Genomic DNA, 15221 nt, shown 5'->3' with positions numbered 1-15221 from the left:
TTAATATCTCAGCTCCCAGCCCTTCTTCTTGAAGCAGTGAGTTGGCTGAGTTAAAATCCAGCCTCAGACACTTATTGGTTGTGTGGCCCTGGGCAAGTCACTTAACTTCTGTTTTCCTCAGACTCCTCAACTGTAAAAAGAGGATAATAGGGGCAGCTAGGTGATGCAGTAGATAAAGCACCAGCCCTGGATTCAGGAGGACCAGAGTTCAAATCCAGCCTCAGACACTTGACACTTACTAGCTGTGTGACCCTGGGCAAGTCACTTAACTCCCATTGCCCCACAAAAAAAGAGGATAATAACAGCACATACCTCAAAGGGTTGCTGTGAGTATCAAATAAGGTAATATTTGTAAAGCACTTAGCACAGTCCCTGGCACTTAGTAGGTACTTATTCCCTTCCCTTGTCGCCTGGTCCTTGTACTTACCTTCTCTGCCACCCAATAGCCCCCTTTCCTCCTTTAAATTCTGGCTTCTGGGGCAGCTAGGCGCCACAGTGGATAAAGCACCAGCCCTGGATTCAAGAGGACCTGATTTCAAATCCGACCTCAGACACTTGACACTTACTAGCTGTGTGACTCTAGACAAGTTGCTTAACCCTCATTGCTCTCCCCCCCCCCAAATAAATCCTGGCTTCTAATCCATACCCCTAAATCCTCTCTCTGTCTGTCTGTCTATCTCTGTCTGTCTCTGTCTGTCTCTCCGTCTCTGTTTCTGTCTGTCTCTCTGTCTCTGTCTCTCTGTCTCTCTGTGTGAGTCTCTCACTCTGCAGCTAGGTGGTGCAGCGGATACAGCACTAGCCCTGAAGTTGAGGGGGGAACCTGCATTCAAATCTCACCTCAGACACTTACTAGCTGTGTGACCCTGGGCAAGTCACTTAACCTCAATTGCCTTCAACACCCAGAGCCATCTCCAGTTGTCCTGATGTATATCTTGCCACTAGACCCAGATGAGACAGTGAGGCTGGTAACCTTGTACAGCCCTCGCTCCCTTAAATCCAATTCACTGTTAGTCATGACATCACCCAGATGTCATGGTCTTCTACACACACACTCAGAGTTTTACTTTGAATACTAAAACACTTTCTACTTTAGAACAAAGGTAAAACCAGACCTTCCCTAGATTCTTCCTAGTCCTATGGGCCAGGGATTTTCAATGGCTAAGACCCCAATTAGAAGTGCCCCAGAACACTCCCCTTTTTGTGGCTTAACTGTGGACAGACCAACAGCATTTGAAACAGAAGGAACAATGCATATCCATCAGAACTCTTGTATTTAATTCCTTTTCTGCTACTAACAACCTATGAGGATTTGGAGAGCTCAATTTAATCCAATACAGCAACCACCTATTAAATAGATGTATCAGACACTATGCTAGGCTCTAGGACTACAAAGATGAATTTTTTTAGAAGTCCCTGCCCTCAAGGAGTGTATGTTCTACTGGGATGTCTATTTCTAATTTCTCTCAGCTTTGCTTTCTAGATCTGTAACATGAGGGGCTTGGGCTAAATGATCTCCAAAGTCCTTCTCAGATCTAAGTTCTACAAAGTCCTGTGAACCCTCTTCCACCTCAGTTTAATTCAACAGGCATTTTTTAAAAAACACTTACTTATAGGCAAGGTGCTGTGCCAAGTGGTCAGGATACAAAAGATGATCGGATGAAATGGCATTCATTTATTTATTTATTTATTTTTTGCGGGGCAATGAGGGTTAAGTGACTTGCCCAGGGTCACACAGCTAGTAAGTGTCAAGTGTCTGAGGCCAGATTTGAACTCAGGTACTCCTGAATCCAGAGTGGGTGCTTTACCCACTGTGCCACATAGCTGCCCAAAATGGCATTTATTAAGTGCAAATACATTATGCTAAGCTCTGGGGATATGATAGAATAGGAAGACAGTCCCTGCTCTCAAGGAGTTAACTTTCTTTTTTTTAACCTTTCTTTTTATGTAAGTAGTATTTTATTTTTTCCAATTATATGTAAAGACAATTTTCAACATTCATTTCTTTTTTGGGTGGGGCAATGAGGGTTAAGTGACTTGCCCAGGGTCACACAGCTAGTAAGTGGCAAGTTGTCAAGTGTCTGTGGTCGGATTTGAACTCAGGTCCTCCTGAATTCAGGGCCAGGGCTTAATCCACTTCACCTTGCTGCCCCGGCAACATTCATTTTTTTTTTTTTTTTGGTGAGGCAATTGGGGTTAAGTGACTTGCCCAGGGTCACATAGCTAGTAAGTGTTAAGTGTCTGAGGCCAGATTTGAACTCAGGTCCTCCTGAATCCAGGGCTGGTGCTCTATCCACTGCGCCATCTAGCTGCCCCAACATTAATTTTTTTAAAATAAGATTTTGAGTTGCAAATTTTTCTTCCTCCCCCCCCAAGATGGCTAGCAATCTGATATAGGTTTTACATGCGCAGTCCCATAAAACATATTTCCACATTAATCATGTTGTGAAAGAAGAAACAGAACAAAAGGAAAAAAAACAAAGAAAACGAAAATAGTATGCTTTGATCTGCATTTAGACTCCATAAGTTCTTTCTTTGGATGTGGAGAACATTTTCTATCCCGAGTCCTTTGGAATTGTCTAGATCATTGTATTGCTGAGAATAGCTAAGTCAATCATAGTTGATCATCACACAATGTTGCTATTACTGTGTACAATGTTCTCCTGGTTATGCTCACTTCACTCAGCATCAGTTCATGTAAGTCTTTCCAGGTTTTTCTGAAATCTGCCTGCTCATCATTCCTTACAGCACAATAGTATTCTATTACAGCTTGCTCAGCCATTCCCCAACTGATGGACATACCCTCAATTTCCAATTCTTTGCCACCACAAAGAGAACTGCTATAAATACTCTTGTACATGTGGGTCCTTTTTCCTCTTTTATGATCTCTTTGGGATACAGACCTAGTAGTGGTATTACTGAACCAAAGGGTATGCACAGTTTGGTTACATAGTAAGGAGCTAACTTTCTAAGGGGAGAGACAACACATATGGAAGATTTCAGCTACAAGTTAGTTGAAAATGCCCCACAATACTTTGGGTTCAATGGCAAAATAGATGGTAATATATCTTCTTAAGATAATTTCCATTAATAAAGTATCTCTAGGGGCATCTAGGTGGCGCAGTGGATAGAGCAGCGGCCCTGGAGTCAGGAGTACCTGGGTTCAAATCCAACCTCAGACACTTGACACTTACTAGCTGTGTGACCCTGGGCAAGTCACTTAACCCCAATTGCCTCACTAAAAATATATATATATGTAAAGTATCTCTTTCTGATGTTGAACCAGTTGAAACATCGAAACCATTTAAAAGTGCCAAAGACTTTGTAGACAAGAGCTTTCTTTTCCATAGAAAAGCAGTTTAGCAGACACCGAGTATGTAGACCAATATCTCACACCTGCATGCTGACATTAATTTAAAATGGATGCATGATTTAGACATAAAAGGTAACAACCTAAGTAAATTAAAGGAGCAAGGAGGAAATTACCTTTCAGATCTATGAATATGGGAAGAGTTCATGCCTAAATAAGTGTGAGAGAGGATCACTGAACATTAAATGGACAATTTTGGTTTTATAAAATCAAACAGTTTTTCATAAATAAGTCTAATGTAAAGTTAGAAGGAAAACAGGTAACTGGAGAAAAGTGAGTGTAGTAAGTTTCTCTGACAAAGGTCTCATATTCAAGATATATTAAAAAATTGATTCAAATTTATGACTTATGAGCCATTCTCCACCAAATAAATGGTCAAAGCATATAAACAGGCAATTTGCAAAGGAAGATAGCCAAGCTATCAAACAGTCATATGAAACAAGTAGTCATATGAAACAATGTTCCAGATCACTAACAACTAGAGAAGTACAAATCAATGCTACTTTGAGTTTCTACTTCCCCCCTATCATACTGGGAAAGAGGACAAAGAGGAAGATGGAAAATGTTGGAAAGCCTGTGAGAAAACAGGCATCCTAGTATGTTGTCAGCAGAGCGTTGAATTGTTCTGACCATTCTGGAAACAATTTGGAATTATGCCCCCCAAATTACTATACTGTGCATACACTTTGACCCAGTGATACCACGTTTGTTGTATCTGACTCTTTCATGATCCATTTGAGGTTTTCTTAGTAAAGATACTAGAGTGGGTGGGGCAGCTAGGTGGTGCAGTGGATAAAGCACCAGCCCTGGATTCAGGAGGACCTGAGTTTAAATCCAGCCTCAGACACTTGACAGCTTACTAGCTGTGTGACCCTGGGCAAGTCATTTAACCTTCATTGCTATGCAAAAAACAAAAACAAACAAACAAAAAAGATACTAGAGTGGTTTGCCTTTTCCTTCTCCAGCTCATTTTACAGATGAGGAAACTGAGGTAAACAGGGTCAAGTGACTTGCACACGGTCACACAGATAGTGTCTGAGGCCAGATTTGAACTCAGAAAGATGAGTCTTCCTGACTTCAAGCTTGACACTATCCAGTGTAAGCACTAGCATTGTGATACCACTACTACACCTCTACCCCAAAGAGATAAAAAGGACCCATATGTACAACAGTATTTATAGCAGTTCTTTTCATAGTAGCCCCAAACTGGAAATTAAGGGGGTGCTCACTTATTGGAGGATGGCCAAATTGTGGTATTATGAATGTAACGGAATATTATTGTGCCATAAGAAATGATGAAATGGACCATGTCAGAGGAAACTGAGGCGACCTTTATTAAATGACACCGAGTGAAGTGAGCAGAATTAAGAGAACAATTTACACAATGAACAAAACATTACAGATAAAAATAACTGTGAAAGTCCTTAGGACTCTGATTAATGTAATGCTAAACCACAAGTCTAGAAGAATAAATATGAATCACGCCACCCACCTCCTGCCAGATAACTGATGGACTTCAAATCCAAAACGAGACATGCATTTTTGAATATGGCTGAGATGAGAATTTGCTTTCCTGGACTATGTGTATTTATGTGAGGGTTTTTCAATTTATTTCTTCAACCTGGGAAGGGAAGCAGTGAGAGGGGGAGAAAGGAGCTTTTTCTGGGTCTTAAGGAGGTAAGGGCCTCAAGCAGTCACAGCAGTGGTTGCCAGATCACATTCCCCCAAAATACTTCCTTAGGATGGAAGCAGAAGTCCAAAGTCACTGACTAAGATAGGTCCTTTCTCCTTACAATGGTAACCTCTCTGCCATCCCCTTTTTACTGTTCCTTGGTCTTCAAGGCCCTGCTCTGTCAGATTATAAAAAAGATAGAGAAGGAAACTTGCACCCTACCCCCATGAATTCAGTCAAGATTCCCACAGAGGAAACCACGACTTCTACAGCATAGCGATAATAACGTTTTTTATCACTCCCACCCCCATCCTCCTCCCAATGGGACTTGTGATTTCATTGGTGTAGGCTGATCTCCATCTTTGTGAACTGACTGCAAACACCCAAAAACTTGCAACCAATAGCGTCCCTGTTAGCCAATAAATAAGGTTGATCTGGGGTGGGGGGGGGTGGTAGTGGTGTTTGTTCTTGGGTTTTTGTTTTTTAAATGTATCAGACCTGTGGTTTCATGGGTATAGGGAGTCCATGGTCAGAAACTCTCTCTAGATAGGCAGATCTGTCAAGTGTCAGATCCTTCATCTTGTGGAGTTTTCTGAGTGGCTGAGAAATTGTAACTTGACCCTCGTCACAGAGGACCAGCTCTGTGTGTGTGTGTGTGTGTGTGTGTGGCAAACTGCCTCAGTTTACCCAAATAACTCGAGGAGACCACCAAGTCAAGCAGAGACAGATTTATTACATCCTCATGAGGATGGGCAAAACCTCTCCTCGAGTTATTTGGGTAAACTGAGGCAGTTTGCTCCATACATGTGTGTGTGTGTGTGTGTGTGTGTGTATGTGAGAGAGACAGAGACAGAGAGACAGAGAGACAGAGAGACAGAGAGAGAGAGGAGCAGGCCAGTCTTGGAGGGAAGCAGTACAAATCTTACTATTGCCAATAAGAAGTGAGGGAACTGAGGCTCAAAGAGAATAAGTGATATGACCTGACCGAGGTCACAGATTTAGAGATCTGAACTCAGGTCTACTGACTCCCAACCAGATTGTTCTTTTTATTTCACCAGGCTGTCTCTGCATACAACAGGTAACACTTATTGCTGCCAAGTGAAAGGCCCTGGGGATACAAGGCCTAAACAAATGAATGAATTCCCTTCATGAAGGCAAGGAAACAGATTAGATAATCTTTGGAGATTCCTTCTAGGTCTAATATTGGTGATGGAATTAAAGTGGTTTTTAAAAAGATGTATATTTTAAATCTTGTCATTGTATATCCCTCTTTGTTGATGTAATGAATGAGTGGATGCTCAGGGAACCCTAAGGATACCTGGGACAGTTCTAGATGCTCAGGGGCTCTGTAACACTCTGTTCTGGGGGGAGGGGGAGGAAACTCTGGATGATATAATTGGAGGGGAATAAATAACTTAGAAGATAAAGTGATCAACTTTATTCCAAAAATTGACTCTCTGAAAGCTAGAATAGACCAAATAGAAATCAGTGACTTCATGACACAGCAAGAAATATAGCAAAACAAAATCAAGAGATTGAAAAAAAAATGGAAGAAAATGTAAGTTATATGATACCAAAAATAATTGACCTGGAAAGCAGTTCAGGGAGAACTAATTTAAGAATTGCTGTACTTTCTGAAAACCATGATAGATAAAAAGGGAGACACGAAGTTTATCTTAGTATTTTTTTTTCACGATTACACATAAAGATAGTTTTTATTTTTATTTATTTATTTATTTTTTAAGTGAGGCAATTGGGGTTAAGTGACTTGCCCAGGGTCACACAGCTAGTAAGTGTTATGTGTCTGAGGCCGGATTTGAACTCAGGTACTCCTGATTCCAGGGCCGGTGCTCTATCCACTGCGCCACCTAGCTGCCCCATAAAGATAGTTTTTAATATTCATTTTTGTAAGATTTTGAGTTCCAAATTTTTCTCCCACCCTCCCTTCCCTTCCCCCTCCTGAAGCCCCCAAGAAATTTGATATAGGTTATACGTTACATTCATGTTAAACATATTTCCACATTAGTTATGTTGGGGACACAAAGTTTAGATGAGCCATAGTCCCTGATGTCATGAAGTTCACAGTCTAGTAAGAGCTTCATAAGCAGCCAACACAGAGAGGTATAACAACAATATTACACAATGAGTAAACTTGGCCTCAACTACTCTCCCTTGTCTTTCCCCTCCTCTCTCTCCCTTTCCCTCCTATCACCTCTAAACTCATTCTCTTCCAAACTTTCCTATTTCTGTTGAAGGCATCATCAACTTCCTACTTATCCTTGGAATCATCTTTGACTTTCCCCTCTCCCTCACCACCCATATCCAATCAATTAACAAGTCCTGCTAATTCTATTTCCACAATAGTTCTTGCATCTGTTCCCTTCTCTCCAAGGACACAGCTTCTTCTCTAGTTCAGGACCTTATTACCTCTTGCCTAGACTAGGATCATACCAGCATTGCAGTGGGCATAGTGCAAAGTATACTGATCTTAGAGACAAGAAAGATATGGATTCATCCCTGCCCTTAGCAATGTGAGCCTGGGAAAGATACCCTGAGTCTCTGTTTTCTTATATGTAAAATGAGAATGTGTAGCAGTGTCCCTGACTACTGCTATCTGTAGTACCTATCCCATAGGGTAGTTGTGAAAAGTCAATGAAATAATACATACCTATGTACTTTTCTTTTTTGGTTAGGCAACTGGGGTTAAGTGACTTGGCTAGGGTCACACAGCTAGTGTCAAGTGTCTGAGGCCGGATTTGAACTCAGGTCCTTCTGAATCCAGGGCTAGTGCTCTATCCACTGCGCCACCTAGCTGCCCCTGAAATAATACCTACCAATTATTAATATATCTCCTGGTTGGTTTGGAAGTCTCCAAACAATTCTGATCATATTACTCTCCTGCTCAAAAATCTTTAATGTCTCCCTATTGCCTGTAGGACAAAAAACCAGACTACTCAGTCTAGACCCTCCACCAACTTCCCTGACTTTCTACCTACGTAACTTACTTGCTTTTCCTTATTTATTTCATGAAATTCCCCTTTATGAACTCAATATTCCAGCTAAGATGGACTACAATCTGTTCCTCATTCCTAGCATTCTATTTCCAGACTCTATGGCTTCCCACAAGCTATCTCTCTAATCAGCTCAACACCACCAACAGCCATGCCTGCAACCACCTACCCCTTCCTCTTCTCTAGTCATCTGAAACTTCATCTTCCTCCAAGGCTCTGCCCAAGTCCATCCCCTGTGATTCACCCCTGCTTAGTGCTTACCCATTCTGTCCTTAAATGTTCAATTTCCTTGTCTGTTTCCGGGTACAGTCTTCCCCTCAGAAGATAAGCCCTCCAAGGACAGGGGCTGTTTCGGTTTTTATTTCTATATCCTGAGGGCCTGGAACAATACTTTCCACTCAGTAAGGGTTTGCTGAAGTGAGGGATTAGAGAGATGCAAAGGAAAGTGTTATGGGGATCTAAAGAAGGTCCTTACTGGTGAGACTTAGGGAAGTTAATTGGATCAGGGAAAGCTTCCGGGAGAATGTAGCATTTGAGTTGGGCTTTAAAGGATAAGATAAGACAGGAAGGGAGAACATTCAGACATAGAAAGTGGTAGAAAGTACGATATGCTCTGGGTACATGGTCGTTAGAATGTTGAGATAGTGGAAAGAAATAACAAGAGATAATGAAGGCTGGAAGAACAGAATGGTGGCAGATTATAGAAGGCATTGAATGCCAAGAAAATAAGTTTGGAAATTTATTCTTTAGGCAATAAAAAAAAAATGAAGGATTTTTTGGGGGGTGGGGCAATGGGGGTTAAGTGACTTGCCCAGGGTCACGCAGCTAGTGTGTCAAGTGTCTGAGGCCGGATTTGAACTCAGGTCCTCCTGAATCCAGGGCCAGTGCTTTATCCACCACGCCACCTAGCTGCCCTGCCATGAAGGATTTTGAGTTGAGTGATATGGCCAGGCTTACAACTAAGGAACAACCCAGCAATGTGTGAAGGACAGATTGAAAAAGACAGAGAATTGAGGCAGGAAGATCTTCTTTAGAAGGCTGATCTGCCTGGAGGGGCCAGGGCTAAAGCTAAGTAACTCATTAGTAAGCTCATGCTCTTCTCCACTTTCTTTGCCTCAGCCTCCCTTTCACTTCCCCATCATCACATCCTGTCTTTACAGCCCTCCCCTCAACTTCCCCTTCCTCAACTTTAGTCCATTTAACCCAAGGGTCAGAGAGTAGATTCCTGCTCCTCCTCTGAATCAGCCTAAGGTAAGGAGAAGGGGAAGCTCTGACTGAGCCTAGGGGCCAGGGCTGGGGCCTTTTGTTTGTATGTGTATCTGTGAGTTGAGGGGGGAGGTTGGGACAGGAAGGACAGCAATGCCACCCTGATCTAGTCCCAGCTGCAACCAGTAACAGATGGTGGATGGGAAGTAGGGGGTAGAGAGGGGAAGGCTATCCAAGGTTGGAGAGATAAAGCTCCCTTCAGTCAAATAGAAGGGGGGGAAGTGCTTTGGGATCCTAATGGGTAGGTTGGGTAGGGAGGGCATTTTTCTGGAAGATTCAAAGCCCTCTTTAAAAAATTATTTATTTATTGGGGGGGGTGCAATGAGGGTTAAGTGACTTGCCCAGAGTAACACAGCTAGTAAGTGTCAAGTGTCTGAGGTTGGATTTGAATTCAGGTCCTCTTGAATCCAGGGCTGGTGCTTTATCCACTTTGCCACCTAGCTTCCACAGGGAGGGTATTTTCTAAGAGATTAAGCCCACTTTTGAATAGCTTTGCTCTTTAGCTCAGTCTTCCCCTGAACTCTCTCTGAGCTGAGCTGGCAGAGATAAGTCCTTAGAGGCAGACTCTGGTCGAAGGTCTCCCAAACACAAGCAGAGGGTCCTGTGAAGGAGTTCAAAGCACTCTTATACCTGCACTCTCAATGAACGTTGGTGAAGGTGGAGGCACAGCATTCAATGCTCAGAGAGAAAAAGACTTTGACCAAATCCAATGAGCATTCCTTAAGCACTTTCTGTGTGCTGGGCATTGGGCATGGAACTGCAGGAGACACAAAGGGATCTCCTTGAACAGTGCTACACAAACCCTGTCCTTCAATCATAACAGCTCTCATTTCTGCACAATAACAAGATCTGTAAGATTTTACAAGGTACTTTCCTTACAAGGGAATCCGTGAGAAGAGGAGCCCAGGGATTATTATCCTCATTTTATAGAAGAGAAAACTGAAGCTCAGGAAGGGAAATGACTTTGTTAAGGTCACTAGCAAATAATAAAAGAGCTGAGAATTGGACTCTCAGCTCTTTGTGAGCCAAGGAAAATACTTTTTTTTCCCAGCTAGATACCTCTATAACAAGGCATGCGCTTGGATGAACATTTCATGAGAATTAAAAAAAAAAAAAAGGAGAAGTCGAGCAGAGGTGTTTAAACCAAAATTTAGGGAAGGAAGGACTGTTTGTAGCTGTGAGCAGTCAGGGAAGACTTCTAAGAGAAGGTTGGAAGCTGGGGTGGGAGCTTTTCACCTCTCACCCCACTCAATAGAATGTACGATTCCTGAGCACTGGGACTGTCTCAATTTCGTCTTTGTAGCTCTGTATCCTAACACAGTGACTGACACATTGTGGATACTTAGAGATGCATTATGGGGATGTCCCTAAACATTTCTTTTTTCTTATTTATTTATTCATTCATTCATTTATTTATCTATTCATCTATTTATTTACTCATTTACTTATTCATTCATTCATCCATTTATTTATTTGTTTGTTTATTTATTTATTTGCAGGTCAATGAAGGTTAAAGCTAGTAGTCAAATGTCTGATATCGCATTTGAACTCAGGTCCTCTTGAATCCAGGGCCAGTGCTTTATCCACTGCGCCACCTAGCTGTCCCCATCCCTGAACATTTCTTGCATTTTCCCACCTCCAACCTTCATTCAGGCCATTAACACACCCCCACCCCCACCCCACCCCAGCCTAGAATATGCTTTTCCTTCATCAAATCCCATCGACCCTTCAAAGCCCTGCTTACATCTAATATCTTTCCCTGCCCATGATGGGGCAGTGTCCTTCTTCCCTGGCCCAATGGGAGGATGTGCTTCCTATATCCAAAGAGGACTCTACTTAGCTAAGCTAGTCCTTGGATAGCCCACTGCTGGGCTATGCCCAACAGCTCTCCAGCTTGGTGGGGTCTAGCATAGGTCTCACTCTGCTGATGTAACTTCAAGAGGCCAGGGTCGGGGGCAACTAGATGGTGTAGCGGATAAAGCACTGGTCCTGGATTCAGGAGGACCTAAGTTCAAATCTGGTCTCAAACATTTGACACTTACTAGCTGTGTGACCCTGGGCAAGTCACTTAACCTCAATTGCCTCACCAAAAAAAAAAAAAAAGTAAAAGAGAGGCCAGGGTTACTTTGCAAAATGCATAAATGTTTGCTAACTAGCTGACTGAACTGAGAGTGAAGAGGCCATCCCATTTCCATTATGATGTTCGATCCTTCCCACAACAGGGCTCGAGGAAGCTTTAAGATGTTGTGGTTCCTAGTGGTGCTGTTGGGCGCAGGAACGGAAGCAGTAACTCCTGGAATAAAAGCAAAGATGACCCTGAAGGGCTTGGACTATGGTTAGTGCTCCACAGTGGGTGGGGAGGCTGTGGTGTTGGGGAGATGAAGAAGAGGCGATGGTCCTGTTGGCCTGTGTTGCAGGGAAGCAGGTCGGGGCGGAGTTTCTGAAGTCGGCTCTGCTGCGGCTGCCCATCCCAGACTTCAAGGGCTCCCGTGCAGTCCCCGTTGTGGGCCATGTGAAGTACACAGTGACAGGGTGAGAGGGATGAAAACCAAGGGTATTCCCACCATCTTCCCCCATAACCTCAGCCCTACCAGCTGGCACCCTTCCTTCTTGTTCTGCCAGCTTCCTCCCACCTCCTACTTCCCTCCCAAACCCCTCCAACTCAGGCTGTGATTTCAGACAGAACAGAGAAGTTCAACCTGAGGTGATGTGGTATAATAGGAAGCTGCTCAAATTAGTCAGGAGACAGCCCCCTACACTTATTTATGTGACGGGGCAAATCATACAACCTCCCAGAGTCTCAGTCTCATCATCTGTAATATGGGCATAATAGAGTGCTTTGCAAACCTTAGTGTGAGTTATTACCTTCTAGTCTAATTCCCCACCCCCCCTCATTTTACAACTGAGGAAACTGAGGTCATCAGAAAGCAAGCTTTTTACTACACCTAACAATAGGGTTTTGAACTCTCCCAAGTCCCAGAGTACTACTGTCTTAGGTGTCAAAATTAAATGAGAGGGGCAGCTAGGTGGCGCAGTGGATAAAGCACCGGACCTGGAGTCAGGAGTACCTGAGTTCAAATCCGGCCTCAGAAACTTGACACTTATTAGCTGTGTGACCCTGGGCAAGTCACTTAACCCCCACTGCCCCTCAAAAAAAAAATTAAATGAGATAATTTTTGTGAAGTGCTTAGCACAGTGCCTGGCGAATAGTAGGCCCTGAATAAATGGTTATTCCCTATTCCCTCCCTCTCCCCCACCAAGAGACCTGGATTATACTCCTCAAACTGCCATTAACTAGCTTTATATCCCTTTCCTTCTCTGGGTCTTGGGCAGGGTGGAGGTGTGTGTGTGTATGGGTGGGGGGTATCTCAGTTTCCTCAATTGTGAAATGGGAGTTTGACATAGATAATCTCTAGAGTTCCTCCCACTTTTGATATTTTATGTTCCCTTTCAGCTTCAATGTTCTTTGTTTCTCTGACAGTTCAGGATACTTAAAGGCCTCAAACTCTCTCCCCAGGGGATGTTGCTGATTCCACCTTGGAAATATTGGGGTCTGGGTAATGGGACTGAGGAATCAGGGAGACCCTTTCGGGGAGGCTGGGGCAAGAAAGTGATCTTCACTTGCTACCTTCCTACAGGTTACAGGTTGATACTATAAATCTGGGGGAGTCTCTGGTTGCATTTGCTCCCAGCTCAAGGCTCAAACTGTCCATGGGACCCGCAGAGGCCCAACTCAACGGTCACTGGTCTGTGAAGGCATCATTAATGTAAGGACTTTGGAAAGATGTTGGAAAGAGACATCTGATCACCCCAATTCCTATTCCCACTTTCATCCTCAGGTCCCTCCTTTTCCTGATGACAGACATATGCCTAACTCCCCCATCAGAGATTTCCAGATCCTCAGAGAACACAGACTTTTAATACTGTGGACTAGGAACCATATATTCAAATCCCCCCTTCTCCTCCCTTTACAGATATTGGAAGTCCAGAGAAGGGAACACATTGTTAAGGTTACACATTAAATAAGTGGTGAAGCCAATATTTTAGCCCATGCACTCCGGATTGAAGGCCCAGGCTCTTCCTCTCATACCTTCCTGTGCTCTGGGGACCCCAAATTCCTAAGCTTCCTAAGCCCAGTCTTGCGTAGGTATCCACTGCCTCGACATTCTCTGTGGGGTTCTGGAGCTGGGTTCACAGGTTTTTAGGATTAAGAATTGGAAGAGACATTAGAAATCATCTGATCCAATCCCATCATTTTATAGAGAAAGGCCAGAGGACAGTTAAACTTGAGCTTTTTTAATGACTTTTTACTTGCTTTGGCCAAATTGTGTTCAGCCTTCAAGGTCCAGCTCATGCTTCACCACCTCTTCCTGGAAACCTACTCTGGGCACCCCAGTTATGGGTGAGGGTTGGTACAACACACTAACCAGAGATCATACAAATTATTTCCTGTGAGAATCTGGCCACCCTAAATTTGAGTGAAGACCATTAGAGTTAGCTGCCTCAGTGGGCAGCTGCTGCCCTCTGGTGGCCAGAGATGGGATCACTCCCAAGCTAATTACCTGTGTGGGCTGCCTCCCTTCCCTTTCCTGTTCCATCCCACTCAGCAGACATGACAGTGGAACCCTCAAGCTGAGTGTGGGGGACATGATGTTGGCCGTGCTAGTAGAAGTAGGCTGGGATGGTGCTGGACGTCTGGTCGTGAGCCCTGCAGGCTGTAGCTGCCACATTGGGCACTTTGGTGTCACCTTCCATGGAGGGTCCAGGTAAGGCCAATGTTGGGGGGCTGTCCCAGGACAGGGAGAGGGTGTCAGGCCCACACATCCCTATCCTCCCTCTCCCTAGCTGGCTCTTTAAGATCTTCGCTGGAGCCCTGGAGGATTCCATCCGACGGGAATTGGGCAGCAAGGTGAGGGTCTACTGCAGCCCCTCCTTAGAATCCTACCCCAACACAAAAACCATCTCAGGCTCTTCCTCCTCCCCAAGACCATCTCCACTCCTTTGACAACCCAACCTCTTTCCCCTCATCTCCCAACTCCTGTCCCCTTTTCTTTTTTTTCTCACCTGGGTGCCCCCTTTCCTTTCCCTCCCTCTTTCCCCTCTTAGCTCTGGACCCTCCCCCCTCCTGATCCCTCATCCCTCTAACAACCAGAGAGCATTCTAATACACATATCAATGGCTTGTTATATCAGCCTTACAAGATCCTTGATATGATAACATCAACTGCATGGATCATGAGCCAGGTTATGGGCCATGGGCTCTTGGATTGTTGGTGTTAGAACTCAGAATCTACCCAGACACCCTGAATTTGTCTGGGAAATGTCTTTGTTATCCCCATGGAAAGGCAGTCAGTGCAAAGGCTATCTCTGTCACTTAATAACTGATACCCTTGGTCAAACCACTCAACCTCCCTGGGCTTGTGTCTGTCTTTGTAAAATCAACAATTCAATTCAACAACCATTTGTTCAGCAAAGTCCTGTGCTGGGCAAACAGGGATATGAAAACTAAAGGGTAACATCCTACATTCAGGAAGCTGGGGAAGAAGGAGACCACCTGACCATATAAGTAATTATAGAGGAGAGAGAGAGAGAGAGAGAGAGAGAGAGAGAGAGAGAGAGAGAGAGCGAGAGAGAGAGAGAGAGGAGAGAGGGAGAGAGGAGAGAGGGAGAGAGAAAGGAGAGAAGAGAGAGCAGAGAGAGAGAGAGAGCGAGAGAGAGAGAGTGAGAGAGAGAGAGAGAGAGAGAGAGAGAGAGAGAGAGAGAGAAGAGAGGGCAGAGAGAGGAAAGGAGAGAGAGAGAAAGGAGAGAAGAGAGAGCAGAGAGAGAGAGAGAGCGAGAGAGAGAGTGAGAGAGAGAGAGAGAGAGAGAGAGAGAGAAGAGAGGGCAGAGAGAGGAAAGGAGAGAGA

The 15221-nt window shown here is 44.0% G+C and overlaps 1 protein-coding gene across 4 annotated transcripts in view; it reads left to right on the top strand.

The window, feature by feature from the left end:
• LOC122742574 (bactericidal permeability-increasing protein-like) overlaps positions 1 to 15221 on the top strand; it is a 32613-nt gene that overhangs the window by 2809 nt on the left and 14583 nt on the right. For 2 of the 4 annotated variants that reach the window (XM_043986885.1, XM_043986883.1), the window contains exons 2-6: positions 11539 to 11651; positions 11734 to 11848; positions 12955 to 13083; positions 13924 to 14082; positions 14162 to 14225. In XM_043986885.1, coding sequence (XP_043842820.1) covers positions 11539 to 11651; positions 11734 to 11848; positions 12955 to 13083; positions 13924 to 14082; positions 14162 to 14225 — 580 coding nt within the window. Of the gene's footprint in view, positions 1 to 9231; positions 9302 to 11538; positions 11652 to 11733; positions 11849 to 12954; positions 13084 to 13923; positions 14083 to 14161; positions 14226 to 15221 lie in introns of those variants that run through there. The other 2 variants (XM_043986886.1, XM_043986884.1) reach the window with 2 other exon arrangements.

The sequence above is a fragment of the Dromiciops gliroides genome, chromosome 2, assembly GCF_019393635.1.
Source record: "Dromiciops gliroides isolate mDroGli1 chromosome 2, mDroGli1.pri, whole genome shotgun sequence".
In the NCBI taxonomy this organism is placed as follows: Eukaryota; Metazoa; Chordata; class Mammalia; order Microbiotheria; family Microbiotheriidae; genus Dromiciops; species Dromiciops gliroides.
Note: the sequence above shows the minus strand (reverse complement) of the source record. Positions and strands in the feature narration are given on the sequence as shown.